This window comes from Ricinus communis, chromosome 3 (assembly GCF_019578655.1).
Source record: "Ricinus communis isolate WT05 ecotype wild-type chromosome 3, ASM1957865v1, whole genome shotgun sequence".
Classification (NCBI taxonomy): Eukaryota; Viridiplantae; Streptophyta; class Magnoliopsida; order Malpighiales; family Euphorbiaceae; genus Ricinus; species Ricinus communis.
In genome coordinates, this window is record NC_063258.1 from 29,350,098 (window position 1) to 29,374,195 (window position 24,098).

The following is a 24,098-nucleotide window of genomic DNA, read 5'->3' on the forward strand; positions in this document are numbered from 1 at the left end:
TTGATGACATGTACAGGTTCAACATAACTTTCTCTGATCGGTGCAACATCACACATTATGCCAACACAATGCTTATGCAAAAACATCATATCTACTGTGTACTGAATTCGTATTTCCAAGAATCGGGACTTTTCGTGTTTGATAAACGACTTACAAAAATGAATATAACCTATCCACTACATTCCACTTCTTTTGAATATCCACCCTCCAGTTTTCAACACAACCATAATATTGAACGGTTCAATTCCTACTGACAAACCAAAATCGTTCTATACATAATCATGGTTTCTGTTGAGAGAATATTAAGAAAGATTAAATAGTTTTCACGAATCCTACAGGAGATTGTCTAGTTGTTCTTGCAGCTCTTGTATGGATACCATATTAATGATGCTTTGTTCTTCAGTCGAGTACTCTGCTTTTACAAGTTTTTGTACTTGAATATGTGCTTCGACAATGTTTGTCCTGCAGAGGTGCGTAATTGTATTATATACAGGTTGACAGAAAAGAGACTTCATGGTTTGATATCTGGAAAATTAGGCATAAGAACTTGGTCATTTCAACTTACTTTATCGGTTTAAAAAGTATTGTTCTTGTTGATGGATTCTGCAGATAAAGCTTCATCTTTGCCATCACTATTGGCAGTTCTTGCTGACTAGCAGTATTCACCTGTTCCAGGAGTGTCATACAAGGAATCAGGTGAATTCACAAAGTTACAACTGTAATCTTATTTTCCAAACAAGACAACTGATAACATGGAAATGTAATCCTACATTGACATAAATTTCATGTACATATGCGCTGTTTGGAAAAAAACCCCAAAAAATCTTGTCATCACTATGCAGACAACAGATTGTAAAATTTTTGTAAGGTTATAATGCATCTGAGAGCTAGATTTCTGTAAAATTTATGAGCAACCAAAAGACCAGCTCACATAAAATACCTTCTCAACAAGTTCAGCCACCTTATCTGGAGTAGCAAAGGCTTGATCCTTAAGTGGTTTGCCCATAATTGAGTCTACTTTCTCACTCTGACTGCCGGAAGACAGTGCAACTTTTACAGCTGTAACCTAAAATTACAGAGTAAAGAAATGCGTTCTAGAAGGTATTACAAGAAATTACAACAAAACTAGGAGAAATGATAGACGGACAGTTCTGAAAACAACTAATAAAAGAATATAATTGGTGATGGGGATGGGGATGGGGTGGGAAATGGCAGAATATGAAACAAGTTTAGTTGATTAACTAAACTTGTGCTCATCTAGAAAAACTAAAATACTCTATGTATGTGAGATTGGTCCATCATGAACCAACTAGTTGAAAGGTTAAAAGATTTCCACAGCAGTATCATCTTTATCACAAGCTGTTTATGCTTTGCAATTGACCATTTATTTACCACTTTCATGCTTATATATAATGGTGAATTTGAGATCATCAGGTCACAGGTTCAAGTCTTGGAAACATCCTCCTTACTGAATGACAGGCAGAACACTCTGCATAATTCATGACAATCTCCACCCCTTACAAGTGGGGAGTCTTGTGCACCTGAGATGCCCCCACTTTACCCCAAGCTGGTGCACTTCATGTATATTGATTCAGACATAGTTAAGTGAGTTAATAATTAGAACAACAAACCTTGGTAGCAAATGAAAGCATTGGATCCACGACCAGCTTAGTGACCGACATAATGAACTCCTCACAAGTTGCTTTTAGGCTTTTCTCCAATTCCTTCGCATGACAAAGATCCACAAAAATGTAAGCAGGATACATAAGCCACTCAGAAAAAAATAAAACAGAAAAAGCTGAGATCAGCAATCAAAAGGTAAACCTTCTTTGCATCCACTTGACTTTCCAGAACTCGAGGAGATAAAGTCCTTGCTAGTGAAGATGACCTTGACCAATCAAATAGAGAAGTCTGACCTCTAAGTATCCTTCTCAAGTGCTCCTGCCAATGGAAATTGATATAAATAACACTTGTACATAACAGAAATGTAATCCTGCTATGCATTAGAGGAGAATCCGGGACATCCAGAGCTTTGATTTCAGGGAGACTAACCAACAAATGAGAGAAGTCCAGTTCCTTGTATGTGACTGAGAATTCTATATCAAATGGAGCAATCTGGAGAATCGGAACTTGCTGTTAGATTTGCATTAATTAGTCCACAACAACCAAGAAATAAAAGAGGAAGAAGGAGATAACCTGCTCTCTTAAGATTAAAAGATGTTTGATGAGGAAGAGCTGCCCATCCATTGCCGTTGCTCTCTTTGCAATCAGCTTACTTGCTTTCTGTAGCAAATATTTATAAAAACAGTTCAGGAAAAATAACTTCCAATTGCCACCTAAGACACTACCAACAATTATAAGTTTAGCGACTCACTTGGATAGAAAGGGAGCAGAATTCCACAGCTTCCTGATAGAATTAGCAATGCAAGAAAAAGAAAAGGTCAACTAGCTGACACCGCAAACAAAGAAGAGCAATTTAACCGTTAACAGTTTAAAAGAAAAACAAATGAGCAAATGATTGTTCAAGGCTTCAAGCACCTGGGCTAAACCAGTGAAGACAGATGATTCTAGAGAACGATACAACTTTGAAAGGCATGATACTGTTTTCTCCAGGGGTGGGTACCAAGTTTTAATTAGTTCTGAAGTTTCTTCAACCTGCAGAAGCAAAAATAAAATTAAGGTTAATTAGAATCTCAGATAATATTCAAGATAACATTGTATGGATATCCAATATGTCTGAAGTGTGTATTGGCTTGATCGCACTAAATTGGACATGCATGTAAACCTAAGGACTTGCATATTTTATCACGGGTTTGCATAAATTTACATCTAACATCAGAGAGATACTCATTTGAGCATGTCTTGTTGCAAGAATGTTTCAATTTTTCCAGTGGTTTTAATGAGCAACTGTGGATGGTCGCAGTTGGGCCAAGCATATGTAACAGTAGAAGAAACAAAGATACCAGTAATGCCTATAGCCAGATTAAAGCTGCCATTCTGTATCAGCTTTGTGGACATTTAGCATGCTCATCACATGGACAAATTGAATAGAAGAAAGAAAGGCTCTGTGAGACACTTTACAGAAGTAGTTTCTGATTTCATCTCAGCAGATCGCTCCAGCTTTGCGGGGTAATCCAAGTCTTCGTCAGAAGGAATGTAATTAGCTATCTGCAAAAGAATCAAGAAAAAGCTGTAAAAGAATATATAACAAAATAAAACCTGCCATGCATGAGAAACTGAAGCATCCTTAACACATTGTAATCATGGTACAAGAAAACACACCTCATCACGAATATGGGTTCGAGCACGGAAAGTCAGTCGCTCATGAATATCTGCTAAAATTCTTTCCAATGTAGGACGTAGCCCAGCCAATGACTCACTCCTTCTGCTAAGTTGTTCTCCCAAGACTTCAACTTTAAGTATATCAACAAGTTCACAAAGAAGATCAACATTTGTTTCGTGAATTAGTTTTGGACGAAGTGTATCATACAAGTAAGTAGACCTGAAAAATAGGTGTATATCTTTAACATTGGAGGTGAACTCGGAAATCTCCCATTACAAAACTTGGACAGTAAAGAAATGATGGAGTTGGAAAATAGTAAACTATAAACACATAAAAAAACCATCCCCAAAATATCTAGAAGAAACTTACAAAGGATCAATCAGTGGAGCCAAACCAGAAATATCTTCTGAGGATGGGAAAAAGTGATCAAACAGTTGGTGCTCAAGTTGACAGACCTGCAAATATAGTTGTGTCAAATAAAAATGGCTAATGGCTCTGAACAAGATATTGAGGATGAAATTAATTTGCTATATGGATCCCAATTAAATTGGGAATCAGGCTTAATGATTGTCAGATGATTTGAGTAAAAGCAAAATGGTTCTCAGGCTTTTCTCAAATGCAACATAACTATTACGAAAATAAAAATATATGTATCAACAATGAAGACATGGTCGAATTAAAAGTATAAATGCACTGATACAAGGGATAACAATTGAAAAGAAAGAAAAAAAAAAGGCAAAACCTATTCTAACGGCAAAACCTATTCTTAAGCCCCTGAACTTTTCAGTCTTATTTTATTGAGCTCCTGAATTTTTATCTTGTTTTATTGAGTCCTTATATTTCTATTTTTAGTTGGAATCTATATTTATTTTTGCTTTGATTGAGGGTTCAATAGCCCTTAATAAGATCAAAAATAAAAATACAAAGGCTTAATAAAATAAAAAAGAAATTGAAAAGCTCAGTAAAATAAAACTGAAATATTCAAGGGCTTAAACTTGCATTTTGCAGGAAAAAAAAAAAGAGAGAACTTTAAATTGGACTTGTGCAGGTCCATCATGAGTCAGTTTTAACCTTGATTCATCAAATACTGGGAGGTTACAATCAATTTGGAAAACAGATAAAGTTTGTAGTCAATTTGAAACTAGTTCCAAAAATCCCCTGCTGGAAGCTTTCTCTCAAACATGACTACTAAACTACAAAGTAAAGAGAAATCACTGAATACATCCAACCACCACTAAAAATTGTCAGGATGCAGTTTTACAAATGAAGTTTTAATCAAGAAACTCATGTCTCACCACCATCTATATTTACAAATTAGAAACCCAGTGGGAGTAAACTACCTGCATTAGATAAGCACATCCAGATCTAGTTAATGATGGCAAAGCCTCTTTCTTAGCATACTCAGATATTCGTTGCAGTACTATGCCTTTTACCTAGATAGCACAAACAGATGGTAAGTGTTATCATAGCCAGTTAACCAGACAAGTAAAGTAGTCAGTTAACCAATCATGAACATACCAATGAAAGCCGCTGTTCACAATACAATTTGTGGCAATCTGCAAGGATTTGAGCATATTCTTTTCTAGATGATCTGCTTTCAATTTCCTCCGATACAGGCTTTAGCTGCAACATTTATTTGTTAGCTACCTTTACAGTTCCTAGTATATACTAAACGTTTAATATCTTATCATCCTACAGGTTTGATGAATAATGTATATGTTAGAAGTTGTATTTATCCCACATCACTTGGTTACTGGGTTGTTATAGTGTATATAAGTGGATTGGGCACCCTCTTCCTTTGAGCTAGCTTTTGGGAATGAGTTCTACCCAAGCCTATTTATCAGTATAGTTCAGCTTTTATCATCTAAAACCAAAAGAAAGCAAAGCTCAGAAATTACCTCAGTTGCAGCTGCCTTGAATCGGACATAGATAACAGATGCTTCAACACCCTCAGATACAGATGTCTTGTTGCCGGCAGTGCTCCTGATTGCTGCCTGCACCTGATGAAATAAATGAAAACAACCATGTTAAAGAAAAAAACTTGCACAAACTTTAAGTTCATTAGAATACTTCACCTGAGACGATGCAGCTTTCAGAACAGCAAGCACATGAGAGCGAATCATACCCAGCGCCCGGGACTGTTAAAAGACAAATTTTGATAAACTTTTGAGCTGGAGGCATATCCAACACATATTACATCTTTTATTTACAAAATGGACTCAACATATTGCTAGTATCACTCAATAACCTGGAGTTGTCGAAATTTGAGCAAATAAACACTAGATTCTGCATACTGTGGATTGTTCTCAACATACCTAAGGTAGAAAAAAAAAAGTTTTAAAAAGGAAATAAAAATAAGCCAACAATGTCCCCATAAAAAATGAAAAATTACAGAAAGATACCACATGATTAAATTCAAACACAGAAAGCCAAAAAACTGTTTACTTACGAAATGCACTCATCAAGCCGTTTGAGCAGGGGAAGAAAGTTTTCACTTCCAACATTAACTTTTGCAGAATAAAAATTTGTAGCAATCTGTAAAGAAATGGACAATCGCATAATTCATTTCCTTCAGAACCGTTGACACAATCAATAGCTGATGAAATTTATAGCATGTGCATAAACCAAAAGAGCAAGCAAACTATATATCAAACAAGAAAGCAACCAAGACCAAGAAAAAAAAAAGAACCTGGTACAAATGATGGGTCTAAAATTTCAATATGGTAAATAGCTAAAGCAACAATCAAATGCATAGTCAAACAATCAATGTTTCCTATACCCTAACCCAGGGATAATCCAAGAATGCAAGCTCCAGAGAAGGTTCCTTTTCTCTTCCCCCCTTCTCAAAGTCGTGCAGATGACTGGACAGATCAGAATATTTCCTAGGAATTCTTACAGCATTCCAGAAATCTTCCCTACCATTCAATGACAATGTCATGTAACCAAGGTCATTTTGGTTTGCAAATATTTTTGTTTTCATGAGTGTGTGTATGAAGGTGCCTACTGCGAACACCTAGTAGACACAACTGACTTCTAAAGAGTGATAATTTGTAGGGATAAACATTTGTGAGACTTCGAAGAGTTGATCCTTCTACACTGAGAATATATGAAAGAAGTAAACAAAAACAAAAAAGCATACAAAGAGATTGAAACCCTAGACAAGATAGCTTTCAAACCTTACATTCTCCAATTCATCAAAGTAGTGGAGCTTACTACGAAGTGCTTCTGCAAACTCAATTAGTCGTTGCTTCTCTACTAACTGCAAATAAAAACAAGGAATGAGACCTGAATCAACCAATTTAAAGTTTTAAACTAGCACTTACTCCGCCACTAAAAATGGTTCCAAGGTACTGTTATCCAATTAAGTCTTGAAAAACAATCTCAAAACTTTTATGATAGAACTTATGGCTTTGGCATAAAAAAGATAATCCCCATAGATATCACCCTGCTATTTTTGAAAATTCAAGAAACAAACCCAGTGCAACAAGATAACTATGTAAGATCATTTTATATCTTTGATCCTAGCTCGAGCAAAAGAACCTATGAGCAAAGATTAACATTGAGGATTCCAATAGTTGGAGGATCAGAACTTGTGATTTATAGAATGCAGCAGAAAATGACTCCGATAAGATGTCAAAGAAAGTGAAGAAAGAAAAGAGAGAAACCAAACCAGTCGATCACAGGCATCATGAAGAGTCTTAGTCTTTGTAGCTACTGCTTGGTGTTGCAACTGTAAGTCATTAAACAGATCTAAAGTTTCGTCCACCTGCATATAGATGCTCAACAATTATAACATAAAACAAGTATATTAAAAGAATTTAATTTTACAGAGATTATCAACGGTAGTATCATCAACAAGTGAAAGAAAAAAAAAACCTGACGAAGTATGTCGTCACATGTCTGTATGCGCTCTGTTAAATTATCAACATAATGCTGATACTTCTCCTCCGTCTACAAATAAAATACAGGCTGCAATGAACAAATGTTCACAAAAACTGATGCACTACGAAAAGAAACCACCACTAACCTCTGATCTCATGGCTGATTCAAGATCTGTAAACCACTTGTAAAACTGCGCCAGCGATAAGATTCACAAATATGTTATTTAACACAAACTAATAATTAACACAATTAAATAAAATTCAAGCATTGTGCTGCACATGGACAGGTATATATTTAAATCTGAAATACATAATATAGAGCAAGAACAGCGACAGTAAGAAAAGAAAGAGGTATGACCTGATTAGTATTAACTAAAACAGCATCAATAGCTTGAGAATCTGCGAAATCACTGTCTTTAGTGGAAACAGTCAAGCCACCATTCTCCTGTCTAGAGATATGATCTTGCTTCTATAAAAAGAGTAACATCCAATCAATATATGATTAGGAAAATTTCAATGAACCTCCACAAGGAAGGCATTTAGAAACTAACCAAATTGATAGGATATGGTCGCTCGGCAACGGCATGAGATAATGCTACAATTGCAGCTTGCTGTTGCTCTGATAGAGGAGCATTCTGCATCGCGAGAACATTTTTTTTTTTTAAGAAGAAACATAAAAGAGAAAGAAAGAAGGAAATCTACAAGTAATTGAAACGAAATGGTGAAATCAAAGCGAAAGCGCGTGGATCACACTCGTCAGTGAAGAAATTGCACACATTTAATTTAACCTCAATTCAAATCTAAACTAAAACTATTATTGTCTGGTAATTGAACTCAAATAGACGAAGATTCGGCAGTTTGACCTGTTAATTAGCACAAAATTATCAAAAAATAGCGGCAAGATGTCAAAGAAAAGAAACCTGTTCCCAAGTAGAAGCGAAGTTGTAACCTCTGGAAATGGCTACAGATTTGTGGAGGTTAGGAGGAGGTGTGCTCGCTTTTGTTGTCATTTACTTTTCTTTTCTTTCTTTTTGTTCTGGTGGAATTATCAGATCAGCTTCTACTACTGCAACTTGAATAGATCAGGCATTGTCTTTTGTTGTGAGTTGTTGATTGTCCTACAACATGGAAATAAAACAGGCCTTCTTACTAGATTCTTAATTTTATATTTCTTAATAATTTTATTCAATTATTTTAAAATTTAAAATAAATATTTATACTCTTAATTTACCTATAAAAATATATTCTAAAAATAATTCATAATCTTGCAAGAATATATGATAAAATGACTATACTTATTAAAATAAATAATAATTAAAAAAATTCTTAATTCATACTACAATCATTAAAAATTTACATACATATATATTTTTTTTATTTATATTTTAATATAATAAATTTTTTTATTAACTCACAATTATTTTATTGCATTATCTTTATTCACGATAATATTTTATAAATAATTCTTGAAAATGATTTTATAAGCAAATTAAAAATATTAAATTCTAGACTAAAAAATAATGAAATTATCAAACTAATATAAAATTTAAAATTTAGATAATAATTAGATTAGTAAAATAATTAGTTCTTGAAGAAAAAATAATTAGTGCTGCTCGTTATCGCACCTTTTTTATATAATTAATAGAAATACACATAATTGTATAAAATATAAATTAAAATAATTAAAAAAAATTTCATTTATGTCTAATCAATTAAATAAAAAAAATTATCCTGAAAAAGTGAATTTTAAATTAAAAATAGTTATACTACAATTAAAGTAAACTATGAGCTATTCAAAATTTGACTAAATAAATATTTATATTTAAACATAGATCGACTACAAATTAAGCAAATTTCATCTAGTCGGATTCATAAACTAGATCAAAATTAAATTATTAATCACTTTGATATAAAAGTATACATATTTAAGTTTATTTAGTAAAATAAAATTATAAATTGAATATATTAAATTTTTATGATTAATATTTTAATTTTTACTAAGTTGATGAATATTATAATTTATAATTTATACTCATTAAGTATATTTAGACTAATGAAACAAAAATAAATAAACTGCAGTTGAACTTAATAACAAATGAGTCAATCTCGAATTAACGAAAGTCCATCTCGCATCAATAAAGATTACATGTGTCCAACTCTCACCGGAAGCTGCTGCCTGGCGTCGCATACATTCTACACATGAAAATTCATTAAGAAAAAGAAAATGACAAAATGATCTCTGATATTGCAATGTTCCCATGTACTACATTTACCAATATAATATAACCATCAAATACTACTTACAAGAGAAACAACTTTATCAAGAATCAATTTGAAGGTCTTTCAAATACGATGTTGTGTCATTGCTAACAAAAATAAAGAAACACAAAATCATTACATCTGTTGCTTGCAGTTGCAGTTGCAGATCAAGTAAAATATACAATTGAGAAAGCACAGGTTTATGAACAGAACTTCCAAAATCAGTCCTTGGCATCAGTTACGCCTTCAGCTGAGATTTGAAACCGCGCTTCGGCTTCGGCTAAACAAGGAGAACTTATTACTTTACAGATGCGCTCCTCTCCTCTACCCTTCCTGAGAGCAAGCCTATGACAAGCACATGATAACTAGTTATTAATATTTGAATGCTGGAAGGAAAGATTAGAAATTCTATAATTCTTTCACAACAAACAAAATAAGCAACACACGGGTGCATAGCCCCAAGAAACTCTGTAGCTATAGGTCTAGGATAAGAAACACCACATTCATCCTGGTGCGAACAATTAAAGTATGGAATACCTTGTTGTGGAAGCATGAGCCATTATATTACCACCAATAGGCTTGATCTGAGGCCCAGCAAAAATAGCAGAACCATCTACTTGTGCAACAACTTGATTTGTTATCACAACAGCAACACCAAACTGCAATGACAAAATAATTCAAAGTTAATTTAGATGAGTACATTTATTTTCAACGATTCATTTATTGCACATAAACAATATAACACGTGAAACCGCTGGCATAATATACAAGGAAAAAGGAGAATTTCAAAAAATTACCAACCAACTTTAAATAACACGGTCTAGACCTTCATAAATAGTAGAATATTAATGTAGATTAAGTTCTTAGTCTACCTCATCTGCCATCTTCTGAAGGCTCCTGAGGAACTTGGCAAGATGCATTTGCCGAGCAGACAGTTCTCCCCTTCCAGAGAAATCTGTTCTGTATAGGGCAGTAGCACTGTCCACTATCATAAGGGCAAACCTACGAAGCCATGAACAAATGAAATAGTTAGATTTTGAGAAGGAAAGCTGCATGCATTTTAAGTATAAAACATAAATTTTCTTGACCCTGGCTAGCTGGCTCATTCCCTTGATAGGAAATCCTTTTGACAATGAAGACAAGTTATACCTTGTTTCCACCATCATAGAAGCTGCTTCAAGCAAAAGCCTAGATTGATGATCAGTGTTATAAGCACGAGCATAGGCCACATTCTCCAAAACATCAGCACCATTCAGCCCAAACCTGAGACGTTTATAACCATCATTAACCACCTGACACCAGACAGGTGAGGAGCAGATGTTTCAAGAGAGCTGTATTATCACCTGTCTGCTATTTGTAATAGTCTCTGTGGCCTGAATGTGCCCTCAGCATCAATGTACATTGCTTTTCCCTCACCACCTCCTTGATCTAATGGAAGCTGAGATATAAAAAGAATTGTTTGATATAAAGCCTTATGAAACCTGACTTGCTAGGATACTGCCAGGTTTGCTATTATAAATGGAGCAAATCACTGCCTAAACTAGAAGATGACTCAACCCCAGGAACAAGGTCAAAACCCAATGCATTCAGCTGAGAAAAGAATCTATGAATCGATGTTTGCATAGAGAGAAAGACAAAAGCCCTTACTTGGCAAGTGACACAGAGTGTATGGCACAGTTGAGTCTTGCCAGAGCGAAACTCACCATAGATCTCAGTAATAGATCCTGTCTCAATGCCTCCTGTCAAAAGATAGCATATGAAATTGCAGCATTAGAGAGCATGGCCTAACCCACAAAACTACCAATGACCTTAAAAATTCTCGTTAAGTTTTGAAATTCCTAACATCATGCGAATGTTACCTTCCAATATTTTGTCAAGTTCTCTTGATCCAGAAGTTATCTGGATTATCTCTAACCTTTGAGCATGGAGTTGGCTCGCACTAGTAAAACCCAGAGGCACCAATTTGGAAGCTGTAAATGATCAAAAGTCAACATAAGTTAATGTCTACCCTAATGAATGGTAATTAAGTTAGAGTGAGCAAAAAGAATGCAAAGAGTAAAAGAAGCAGTAAAGTGAATGAATGGCGTGCCTGCTTCAATGATTTTATCAACTTTAGCTTCACTGATTCCTTTAATTTGCAGAAGCTCTTTTCGAGGAGAGTAAGCAACAGACTCAACTGTACAGAGACCAGCATCTTTAAGCTTCTTAACGTCAAGGGCAGCGATTCCTGACTCCTTCAGGTGGAGATTAAGTGTGTCAAAATGCGATAGAAACTACAACTTCATATTGTGAAGATGAATACATATGAAGGCTGGTATCCAATTAGTGCAACATTCTTATAATATATAGAATGCAATTTGATATAACATATTAATTCAAGACTAGAAATTATCAGAAACTGTAAATGCTGTTTCAAAATAAAGCAAGCCGCAAATGAGACCGAAGCAAGTAGGGTTCAACATGACAGGTGGAGAACCAACCTGAAGATTAAAAGACATGAAGGCAAATAAATATGGTAAAACTACCCATTGAGAGCAAAATAAAAATAACGCTTTCTGCACAACCTTAATGTGTTATACACTATGGGCACCTGAGATTGAGAAAAACTCATGCTTAAAAAACATACTGCAATAGTCAAAATCTCAAAAAGATGCAAACCACATTTCAATAGTTGAACCTTGACCTTTAAGCCTGAATATGAGCAAGTAATCCCATTTCAGTTCCTCATTACAAGAACATTCAAGAATACCTATTTTGTAAAACCCATAATTCCTTCTCAACGAGGTCCAAAAACCAAACAAAGATAAAAAGCGCCAACTACCACGGCATTACAAAAAGACCCAAAACCCAACTGTCTAGTCGAGTCTTGGCCAGTAAATTGAAGGGGTTCAAGCAAATGAAACCCATTTCAATTCACAACAAAAAGAAAACATCTTTACTCAAAATATCACAAAAAGGGACAGCACCCATGTGATTATAGACATAATTACGATCAATTTGTTAGTATCCATTTGATTAGAAACGGAAAAAGTTTGAATCTTTATAATATTTTCAGTTACCTGGAGCTGTTCAACAGGGAAAGGGCCATGCTGCATTTCATCAAGTTCCGCCTGCGGTTGTTTTTGTTGCTGCCGTTGTTGTTGATGAGCCATCTTCTTGCGTTTTTGTTGCTTCCTTAACAAAGATCAAATTTAACCCAACAAGAGAAAGAAAGCCGTAAAAGGTGCTATAAAAGCGAAGTGAAGGGGCACAAGGAGGGAAAATAATATGTTTCAAAAGATTAGAGGCGCCAAATATAGAGGCAATAAGCTTCTCATGAAAGCTCTCTTCAAAGTTCTGCAGACATCACTTGATCGCGGTCTCAGATTTGAGGCTGTTCTCTATTCTACAATTGGATTTGAGCCTTTTTTCCAAGAGAAATAGTCAGACTTGATTGATGGGCTTGATTATGTATGTATACACAACCCAATATGAAAGCTCATTTAGGCCCGACGACAACTTTCAATTGTGGGAGTTTACTTCCTAGTTCCAATTTTAGTGACAAATTACGTAATATAATCACAATTATGTTTTTTTTTTTTTAATTTGGTATATGAAAGAAAAGTTAAAAAAATGTAATTACAAATACAGTATACTGTTTCGCTTCAACTAATGTATTATTCATATATTTAAATATAGATAATGACCGGCCGATAAATTCAAACCCCTTAACTGAATTAAAAATTATTTTAATATCTAATTTTATATTTTATTTTATACTTATTACTATAAATAATAAGATATTAACAATACTAATTATGACTATATATTTTTTATTATAATTATACATAGTCCTGAATTTTCATTTTCATTTTATAAAACAGATGTTCCCACTTCTTGGACAATGAGTGACGCTGGTGTAAAAGTAGAACCTCCCTTGCTTGTCTTACTAAGGACAATCAGTGGACTTATCTTGTCACTCGATTTGATAAAAAGAGAAAATAAAAAGTAAGAAATAAGTACTTTATTAATATTATCACACTATAAAATAAATCAATTTATTGATAAAAAATATTTTATTTATTTTAAATAATAAAATATATATCAATTATTTAATATTAAAGTATAAAATATTTATAAAAATATATTATTTTTTTATTAATTATAAATACACTAAGTCCAAGTAAATTTTTTAAAAGAATATTAAAAAAATTTATTATATAAAATTGATGTATATCTCTATTTATATCCTAAATTTTTAAATAATTAATATATATTTATTATTCTTAAACGAATGAGTACGTATTAATTATCTAATATCTAAATATAAAACGCTTATAATAAATATCATTCTTATATTAATCATTTAAATTTAAAATTTGATGAATTTATAAATAAAGTTATGAGTCGATGTTATACCTATAAACTCTTTACGTGAAGTATGATTTGATGAAGCATCAAACTAAGAAAACCGATCCTACTCCAAAGTAAATAAATAAATAATTTCCATGGACAATTAATCATTAGAAATTACACAACTCGTAACCATAATAGAGATTAAATTAGGAGTATGGAGTTGGGTTATGAAAAAGGCAAAAAAGTATTTACAATCGACGTGGATTAGATTAGGCATTAAAAAGAAGGTCCTAACAATAATAGAGATAAGATTACCATCTTAAAAAGTCCTAATGTGTGGAGCCATGTCAATGAGTCTTAATCAACACCAGGAAAGTGAGGGTCAGGTTCTAATAGGCATTTGTGGCCATGGTATTATTGATTGACTCTTATAGGGACTTTGATAATGACTCCATTACTTTTTTATAATTTAATTTTTATTTACTTGGGTCATTGGTGACTTGGTCCTAACCAAGAGGCAATGAATTAAAATGATGCTTTACTACTGGATAATACACATTAATTAGTGGAGACATGCACATGCGCGTATTAAATTGATCCGACGCGAGGAACAGTGCAATTGGATAAAAATGTGCTTCTTTTCTTTTGTTAATCAAGATTTAATCCTCCGAGTATTATCATAAAAATATTATTAATATATATTATAGTGATAATTTTTTAGAGTAATTATTATTTACCTAATGTGTTTATCTAGTTATTCATTAACATCTAAAAGATATATATTTTTATCTTTTTATTTTGTATTTTTATATTAAAATTTTCTCCTCTCAGAATTTTTGTTAAACAACCGTTAATTAAGTTTTATTTAATACTTGATTTTTAATGTAATATACAAATTGCTCCTTATATTTTATTTATTATACTAAAATCTCGTTATCTAATTTTTATATAAAAATAAATTTTAATATTTATACAAAATAATTAATTAGTATTCTTTAATTACTTTAATTCTTAGCATAATTAAATTATAGTAAAATTTAAATATTCTAAAAGTATTTATATTAATCAAAATATCAAGAATTTCATATGATTTAATTTTAAATTGTTAAAATAAAATAGATAGTATTATTATTATTAATTTTGTTACAATAGAATTGTGACTTTAATAAAAGTTTGAGGATCAAATTATATTTTTTTATCAATTTAGATCTTTAATTACATTGATTTTCAAAAAATAAAAAAAAATAGTGCAATAAATAAAATATAAAAGGAAATTTACATATTACATAAAAAATAAAATAAGAATATAAAATCAAACATAATTAACAATTTCCTAATAGAAATTTTAACAAAAGATGTTTTTAGTATAAAATTATAAAATAAAATAATAAAAAAATATTTTATAAATATCACAAGTAATTAATATAATATAAAAAAACATATATGAGGTAAATAGTAATTAATCTTAATTTTTTACACCCAAATACTTAATTTTATGATGATTGTATAATTCAATTTGAATAAAATTTTAAATCCAAATTCTTTCTTTCTTTCTTTCTTTTTTTTTTTTTTTTTATATAATTTGAAAGAAATTAAACGTATCAAATCGATCTAGGACGATGCACATTCGATAATCAGATATCAACAAAGTATGAGCTTTGGATAATTGTTATTGTATAAAAAAATTTAAGACTGACCCTAATTGCAGTACCTCAAGTAATCAAGGATTCTCTCTCAATATTCAGTCCACCGACAACATTGATTGTCTTAATCTCCTTGGATTTAAGTATAACTGATATTCCCATGTGATTAAAAATTCATGTTAGCCACGTTGTAATTAATATACTAACTTTAATAGGGATTGTGACTGGACCAACAGTAGTCATCACTTTAATTTAATAAAACAGATCTATTGAGAAAAAAGTTTAAAGAAAATGCATTTTAGCAATAATGGAGTTGGACAATAACTTTTAAGAGCACAAAACTAAATGCATAGTAATTGGGTTATAATTAAATTTCAAAATTAATAATAAAAAATCCTTATAAAAGTTGTGATTGAATTATAAAATTAAATTTTAACTATAGTATAAGCTATATTTTTAACTTTAAATGAAAAAAATAAAATAAAATATAAATATACCATATTCATGATAATAATAATAAATTGTTAATTATAAGCATCTTTTTTATGTTTAGTTATTCTCTTAATGAAGCTGAACTGAATGAAATGCTTTGACATGCATTGTATATATATATAGTATATAAGATTGGTTAGTTTGGCATAGGGGAAGAGTGGAGGGCGACTACTTTCACAAGATATATGGGGCTATCTTCATCATTCAGTCCGAAGAATATCCAGCCCTACAATGCCCAGAAAGCATTTCCCTTGATGTAATCGCTTTGAGAATTAAATCACATAATTTATTTATTTTCTTAAGAAAAAGAAAAAGAAATGAAGGGTATGGTTGGGTTTGTCAGGATCAATACAACAAGAATTAATTAGGAAAGGAAATAAATTGAAAGCTAAGTCCACAAAAGAGTAATAGAAAAAGTTTCTTTGATGGACTATCTATTCTTTGAGGAATGACAATCCTTTCAACTCCACATCTCACGTGGGTCGTTTTGTCATCAAACTGCTCTAGAAAAAACCATAAAGGTCTGTGTTTGTTAAGATGAGGAGAATGACGGTCCATTATGATTATAAGCATGACTGAAATAGGCCCATATATGCATGTGAAAAGAGTATATTGTTAATGATGCTACTCTTTTCTTTAAAAAGAATATTTTCTCAAAGTTTGAGCTGTACATGTATAATTTAATTTCATATGAGGGATCATAAGGGTTGTATATCCCAAATTAACCAGTGATCACCACGATTGCCACTTTCCATAAATCGACACTTGACCTTGATTATATATATTTTTTCTCCATTGACAAGTTGGTCTGAAGCACTTTTTGGTTGCATCTCCTTGTTTTAATGCTTCCCATAATACATAATTTTACGAGTTGAGGCCTTGAAAGTAAAACCATCCGAAGTAGTGCTACTATCCATCGCTTATTAGAACTTTAAAAATAACCAAATATAGTTGACTAACTTGCATTGGCTAAATGACACGATTGCAGAGCTAGATACAATGATTTTGCTATATGTCCTAGATGATTCCTATATTGTTCAGACTATACAGAACCAAATAGAACACAAAAATCATCTTTAATACAAAGGTTGCGTCATGTTTCAGCAACTGCAGGATACCCTTTGAGCTCCTTAAGTATCTTGCAGTGTAATCTTATAAACACGCTATATGAATATGATCTCTACGTATGTGTATCTTTTAACAATCCAATCACTGTAAACCAGAGATGAAAGTTACTCCAGTAGAAGGTAACCAAGAGCTTCCAGAAATAAATTTTCCAACAGTAAACTTAACAGCCTCTTCAGCTCCAATAACATGAAATCCAGGCCAATTTGGCCTCTTAGAAGTCCCAGCTCCAGGGCCAGTGTTTGAGTACTCTGCAAAGTAAAGTGATTTACTATATGACCCTGCACCAGGCCACTCGATCCAGCCCTTCCACGAAATAGCATCATCTATATACGATTCCATTATGATTGATCTCGAATACTGCTTCCAGGGCCTGCCAAGATATGAGTTATAGCTATGTTTAACAGGAGAAAAATCGGAACTCGCAGTTATTCTGCAATTCTGAACAGAGAATCCTGTATTCTGTCCAGGGTCTGATCTTCCATTTGCTAGAATCACGTTGTATGATCCGTGGTCCGGGCGACGGAGCACCAAATAACAATTCTGGAAAACAGCAGCTGCGTTGCCGAATATGAAGTCTATTGTTCCATAAATGTCGCATTCTCTATAGAATTGACGCTGTGAAAGTGCATATAAGGTGTCTTGGTAGCCCGCAATGCTACATCTATAGAGAACTGAATGATCAGATGCTATGTAGAGAGCCAAGGCTTGTTCTCCTTGTGGTCCTGCCGCGTTCTGGAATCCTATATCTCTAGCAATAAATCCGTCGCCTGTAATTGCTGCTCATGCCAGGAAGAAATAAATTGTCAGCCACAGGCCTTCTTCACATAATTCTTTTCTGGATTATCAAAGACATATCACATAATGGCGTCTGATTAGGTAGAAACCAATAAATTTTGATATAAGATGTATAGAAGTGACACTCTTGAGAAAAAATACAAAAGAGCATATATGTATAAATCTAACATGCATGAGGGCAAATACTAAAAGGAAATACGTTAAGCGAGTAGTGTATATATAAAGAGATAGTATTGACTCTTGTTGTTAAAGTTGTCAGGGAAAAGGACAACTCTGTAGAAGTTTTCCATCCCTTAAGAGGATAAGAATACTACTATAGGTCACTTGAGTCAGCAGCTGCGTATTATTTTAGCTTCTTCTCCTGGCACGAAATCAAAAAATTGCTAAAGACCCCACCATATATTTGAAAAGTTATTATAGGTCCCCGTCCACTGCTCGTTAAGAAACTCATTTAATAATATAATAATATTTAATTTTATTCTTTTATAACAATCTGATAAATCAAGTCGACATAACAATGATTTTCTTTTATTATTGTTGGGACTGAAAAAGAGGTTTAGAATTATTTTGATTTAATATAATAATTTTTTTAACTTTTTATAAATTAATTTTGAGAAAATCATGAATTATTACCTGTTTTTGTGAAAATAAATTTTAAAATATAAAAATATAAAAAATAGAATAAAAATTAAGGTTTGGAAGTTAGGTACTGAAACAACAGTTTCCATGGTGTTTTTAAGTTTGAAACTGGTATCAGCCTAACTTACCAAAAATAAATCAGAAAGTAAAACGAATGAGACTTAACTGAATGTGGCAGAGCCAGGCATGGAAGAGCCATCACCTACACTATCATCACCAACTATGATAGTTGAGTATTTACCCTCTCCGATCAAAGTTATACCATCTTTATTAGTCCTAATTTTCTCTTTATAAACTCCTGCCTTCACATAAATCACAAACCGACCTCCTCCAGCAGCCTTGATAGCTTCAGAAACCGTTTCATAATTTCCTGTTCCATCTTTTGCAACCACAGCATTCGCCTTAATCGTACTGCTCTGGAGCAGTTTTCGATCTTTTGCCGATACCCACTTAGGAAAATCTTGTATTTCCTCGCCTAGATATCGACTTCTGGTGCTGTTCTTCTTAAGCTTATTATCATGATCACCTGTAATTCTGTTGACAAGGGCTAAAGGGTTGCTAACCAATTCAGAGAGATAATCCATTTTGCGAGAAATTTGAGAGGTAAGGCCGCCGGTGGGTAGACCCAAGCTATCGACAGAATCTTTGCAGGCCTGTTGGTAAGTTAAGGCAGCACTTAGCCACGTTTGGATGTCATTCTTGTTCTTTTCTGGAGATTGTTTGAGTGCCAACAGTGACTTGTCTAGCAGCTTTAGAGACATCTTCATCAGGTTTTCACAATAATCTACATGCACAGTAAAGTGGGCCGAATTGTTGAGAGCCAAAAAGATTTACAAAGACAGACATACACAACAAAACTTGTCTTTTACCCTGATGATATAGTTAGGGTAGGGAAACATTGTTTGTTAATTTATCTTGTTATCGACTGTCTGAAAAATCGTGAGTTAATTTTTTAAAAATCTTTTGAAAAGTAAATTTTAAATGCGACACAAAATTGAATATATATATGTTACGTAAAAACTTATTACCTGTGGTAGACTGGGTGTATTGAGCTTCTTGAATTCCCAATTGAGAGGTGAGTGAAGTAAAGAAGGAAACGGGAAGTTTTGTCTCTGAAATTGATTTGTTAACAAGAGCAGAGACGATATGAACAGAATCATCTCTTAACCCCCTCAAAGTTTGGAGACAAAGGCTAGGATATCTAGTAAAACTGCATTCCTCTTGAATTTGCAAATTTTCATCCATGGAGGAAGCTGCCAGGGCAGACCCTAGCAGCCAAAAGATCATGAAACGCAGCATTTCTTTAGCCAAAGAGAGAGAGAAAGATATTAAATCATATATCTTAAGGAATCACATGAGCAAACAAAATGGAGGGATTAATATTTATAGAGAAAGGAAATGCTTTTGAAAAATAATAGAGTAGAAGAGAACATTGTTTTTTGGTTAGTTGGGCAGTCTATTTTCTTGAGTGTTTATTACTGTTTACAAAGAAACAGTGCTCCAATGTCTGTTTCTTCTAGCCCACCATTTGTATATAATTTCCTGTTATTTATTTACTAGTTATTAGTTTTGCCCATTTTTTTGTTCTCTTTTTATGTGGACCTCTTTACCCACTTAATTTGCTTTTTAGCCTCTAGTTGTACATTTTGTACATACGGATCTTTTTCGTTAGCTGTGGCAGTGGAGGCCAGGGACCCAATAACTTAGTCCTGTTTTCAGCTTCCCCCGCCATTTTGGACAACATTGGATCGTTATTGCTTCTACGTACACAAAAATTTGACTTTCTGACTAAACCGCAGCAGTAGTCTTTCTGTATTTTGTTTCCATGGGAGAAACACATGTTACAGTGATAGTCAATAGCTCATTAAACCGTATTTGATTGAAATTCGAAAAGATTATAGAGTTTATTTGCATGTTTTTAAAATTTACATCTTTTGATGTCAATGTATTGTAAGATCTAATTTCACTTTATTTCTCTATTTACTATTTAAAGTTCCTTCTCAGCAATTATTTTCTATTATCTGCTGCCTTTTTAAGAAGAAAAATGTGATATTTATTTTAAGCCTAGATCTTCAGTTTTAGTTATATTATTTTATTTTTAAAAATTTTCTCTTTTTGAATGTTCAATTCCAGCATTTGGTCTTCTTTGCTTGACATTTATTTCAAATAATAGTTGAACGTTGAGTTCTACTTACACTTGAGTTAGAATGTTAGAATATAATATGTTACATTGTTAAGATAATAAAATATCAAAGGAATTGTAAGTTGTTAGATCTAATGATTCAAATGACCAGTTTTAGTTATTTTGATAATAGTTGAATTTGATGCAATAAAATTCTAATTCATTTTAAAATAAATTTATATTAATACACTCTATATTTTATTAATTTCTACGATCAACTCTTACCTATTCAAAATTTAATAATATATATATATAAAAAAAAAGATATAACGTTTCACTATAATTTGAGTGTTTCCTCTGAAAAAGACACCAATTGCATCTATGATTACTTTAATTAATATAATCATCGGTCAAGAAAAATAGACTATCTATGTCATTTTCTCTTCGCTTTCTGATGATATACAACCAGTTTAGACATTGTTAATTAGCACACAAATTAAGCTACCTAGAGACAACATATCTATTTGTTTCTTCTTTTTCTTAAATGCTGTTTTTTTTTTTTTTTTATTGAATGTAGAGGTAACTCCTCACCAAATTGATGAATGCCAACAAAAAATTTTGATCAAAGATTGTTTCAATTTTCATGAGTGAGAATATTAATATAGGAATTGGCTTGAAATGTATCCTTCGATGTTAATGCGAAAAGATTTTCATTAGTTATCTCGAAATTGTATGCTAACAGAATTTCAAAATTATATAAAATACAAGATATGTATGCTTATGTTAAAAATAATAATGGCAACAAACCTGACAATGTCATTGGTGGGAGAAGTGAACTTATCAAAAATTTGGAACATAAATACAAGTGGTTATTTGGTAATGATAGCAATTATTTCCTTTTCAGAAGTTTGGACTTCTAACAAATTGTCAGTAGATGAATCGCCCTTAATTAATTTGTAATAACAACGATGGCTTGGATTACAAACCACAGGATACCAATAGTGTTAGTTAAAATTGAATTAAATGAATTATTAAGCTAAACCAATTTTGATTATTTGATCTATGTTTTGGTTTCTATCAGAAAGCAGAAGTTTTCTTTTTGGCAAGCTTACATGCATGATATATATACACGTAGACCTACACAATTCCTATTAGAATTTTGGGGGATATTGAGTAAAATTATACCAGTAATAGTACTTGAGTTATCGACCCCAAGAGCTTCAGAATTGACAGAGATGGAAGGTGGAGAGGGAGAGTTGCCCACTAATTAAAGGAAGGTATATCCACAATTCCACCTAAAAAAATGGCTGGGTTTAATCAAGCTGTGTGTTTGTCTGATGATGCAGTATCCACACCTCAAAATTCACATGCTAGCAAGCTACTTTTAACATTGTGAAAACAACATGAAACAAAAGGACACTAGCTTTAGAAAACAACATTTGAAAAAATAAAAATAAAAACTAATTAGGTATAGTAGTAGAAGACCCTTCTTTTATAGCGACAGTGAAATGTCACTAGAAAAAGATCATAGTCATTTTTTTCCCCCTGTTGAAATAAGCAACTGTACAGATTCACTGCCTAAATCGTGTCCGCAGGAGTCTCCCTATGTAGCTTGTTAATTCTGTAAAATAAATTTGTTAGCAATCATCATTCATCCTTTGAAATTTTGCTATAACTAATCATCATTTGTCCGAAAGACATTCTCTTTTTTCTTTTATACATATATATATAATTAAATACATAGTTTTCTTTGTTGAACTGCAGTGTTACAAATTGACCTTTTTAGTCCCACAAAAAATAATATGCTATCATGATTTTTATACATGTTACTCATATCTTGATTAATTGAGCTTTTGTTTAATGTGTTCTAATCATATATTAAAACTTTCTTTTCTTAAAGCCAAGGTCCAAGGAAGGTAATAAAAATAAGAATTTAGCATATGTATGCATGTGGGTGTGGGTGAGAGAAGCAAGTTAACACAAAATAACAATAATTTGGATTTTGAATCCAAATATTTCCATAATTATAATCGAACTAACTGGAGAAGTGGGTGCTTAATGACTCTCCACTATAGTTCCATGGTTATTGTTATCCAACGCTTTTCTAGGTATTTAGTCTAAATCAACGTACATAATACCATGCAAGCATGTGCTATGCAGACTGGAGTCCCTTTTTTCCTTTTTCTTCCTATTCTTCTATAGGTCAGAATGGAGTCTTTGTAAATGCCAAAAAGATATAACATGAGTAGGGTGAGTCAAACTGTTGTTTTTTTTTTTTTTTTTTTCTTTTAATGTTTTTTATTTTACAAAATTATTTGCAAGCGAAACCAGAGCAACCTAAACCGTAAAAATGGAATTGTAGGAAAGTAAGACGAGCACAGTGCTGATAGGTGAAGCGGTAGAGTGCTGCACTTTAGATGTTTATAGTCCAGAAAACCAATTAATTCAAAAAAAAGTCATTATTTTATTCTTATAAGAGTAATAGTAGAATGTTCAGTACAAACAAAATAGCTGGCAATACTATTGAAAGTATCAGTATCAAGAAGCTTTTTCCTCCATATACTTTCATCGATTATTGGTAATATAAGCCTGTTTTAGATATTCAATTTTTTAATTTCAACTATTTGAAAGATGTCTTATACATTATATAAAAATTTATTTATATATTAATCTATATACTATATAAATATAATATAATTATATATCTAATAGGAGGATGTAAGAATTCGCAGTCGTTGATCGTGTCTTTCAAATCATATGTACTTTCTACCATGTCTTTTTAAACGAAGCTTTATGATAACATTTTTTAAATTTTAAGATAATAGGTAATTGATTCAATTATGAAACCGTTTTTTTTTTTCTAACATAAAATATAAAAAAACTATTAAATGAATATATCCTAAACTTAATTTCTTTTAAAAGCCAGCTTAATCCCGAATACAGGCATAGTTTCCGAACAAGGGTAGGGTACCCTATCTGATATCTGAGAGGAAAAGTATACCATCCGACAAGACAAAATTTAAACATATAACACCGACCCACGAAAGCTTTGGCTTTCTACCTAATACCCAATATCCATGTTAATCTCTCTCTTTATAGATATGGTTGTTCTAATACATTTCAGAAGCATCCGGTAATCCAAATCTCACACCAGTTTCATTAATTAGTTATGTTTTTAACGCCCATTTTTAGCAGAAGTTGACAAGTATATATCATCCATCTTCATAATTGGCTTTTTGCTGCTTCTGATTTGTGTATGTTTTCAGGAAATTTCTCTTAGTGGAAGAGTTATGGACTGTCGTAATTTAATTTAATTTTGATTAGTAATACTTTTAGCTAAAAGTTAAAAATGATTGACAAACGATAATAATATCTTCTCGTAGCAAAGTTGTGGAGTTCTTCCTGTAATCCAATGGTTTGCAACTGCTCTACAGAAAGTTCACATTTGAAAAACAGTTTATATGTTCTTTGTGGTTTAAATATATTCGGAACTAATGACTATTTTGGATAATAACATATAG

At 32.4% G+C, this 24,098-nt stretch overlaps 3 protein-coding genes across 5 annotated transcripts; all 3 read right to left on the reverse strand.

Annotated features, from left to right (window-relative positions):
• Window positions 1-72: 72 nt before the first annotated feature.
• On the reverse strand, window positions 73-8,307 carry LOC8259034 (conserved oligomeric Golgi complex subunit 3). 3 transcript variants are annotated; one of them, XM_048371912.1, is made up of 25 exons: window positions 8,085-8,305; window positions 7,716-7,799; window positions 7,523-7,633; window positions 7,311-7,355; window positions 7,160-7,234; window positions 6,954-7,049; window positions 6,465-6,542; window positions 5,733-5,818; window positions 5,532-5,598; window positions 5,359-5,421; window positions 5,182-5,283; window positions 4,802-4,906; window positions 4,624-4,716; window positions 3,653-3,738; window positions 3,283-3,502; window positions 3,082-3,168; window positions 2,539-2,655; window positions 2,375-2,407; window positions 2,197-2,283; window positions 2,053-2,115; window positions 1,825-1,941; window positions 1,632-1,724; window positions 941-1,066; window positions 566-666; window positions 73-462 (listed from the first exon to the last, which is right to left on the reverse strand). In XM_048371912.1, the coding sequence occupies exons 1-25, from the start codon at window positions 8,172-8,174 to the stop codon at window positions 333-335; spliced, it is 2,355 nt and encodes a 784-aa protein (XP_048227869.1). In that variant the 5' UTR covers window positions 8,175-8,305; the 3' UTR covers window positions 73-332. The 3 variants fall into 3 exon arrangements, 2 of the variants coding, with proteins under 2 accessions (XP_048227869.1, XP_048227870.1); XM_048371913.1 differs by lacking the exon at window positions 941-1,066 and having other exon boundaries at window positions 8,085-8,306; XR_007215114.1 differs by lacking the exon at window positions 73-462 and having other exon boundaries at window positions 565-666; window positions 941-1,059; window positions 8,085-8,307.
• Window positions 8,308-9,387: 1,080 nt separating this feature from the next.
• Window positions 9,388-13,062, reverse strand: LOC8259033 (DNA repair protein RAD51 homolog). Its single transcript, XM_048371575.1, has 9 exons — window positions 12,483-13,062; window positions 11,513-11,657; window positions 11,283-11,393; window positions 11,071-11,162; window positions 10,767-10,861; window positions 10,573-10,686; window positions 10,296-10,425; window positions 9,961-10,082; window positions 9,388-9,768 (listed from the first exon to the last, which is right to left on the reverse strand). The coding sequence occupies exons 1-9, from the start codon at window positions 12,573-12,575 to the stop codon at window positions 9,645-9,647; spliced, it is 1,026 nt and encodes a 341-aa protein (XP_048227532.1). The 5' UTR covers window positions 12,576-13,062; the 3' UTR covers window positions 9,388-9,644.
• A 3,769-nt stretch (window positions 13,063-16,831) lies between these two features.
• On the reverse strand, window positions 16,832-19,810 carry LOC8259032 (pectinesterase). The gene is made up of 3 exons (XM_002516150.4): window positions 19,484-19,810; window positions 18,622-19,239; window positions 16,832-17,797 (listed from the first exon to the last, which is right to left on the reverse strand). The coding sequence occupies exons 1-3, from the start codon at window positions 19,752-19,754 to the stop codon at window positions 17,103-17,105; spliced, it is 1,584 nt and encodes a 527-aa protein (XP_002516196.1). The 5' UTR covers window positions 19,755-19,810; the 3' UTR covers window positions 16,832-17,102.
• Window positions 19,811-24,098: the final 4,288 nt, after the last annotated feature.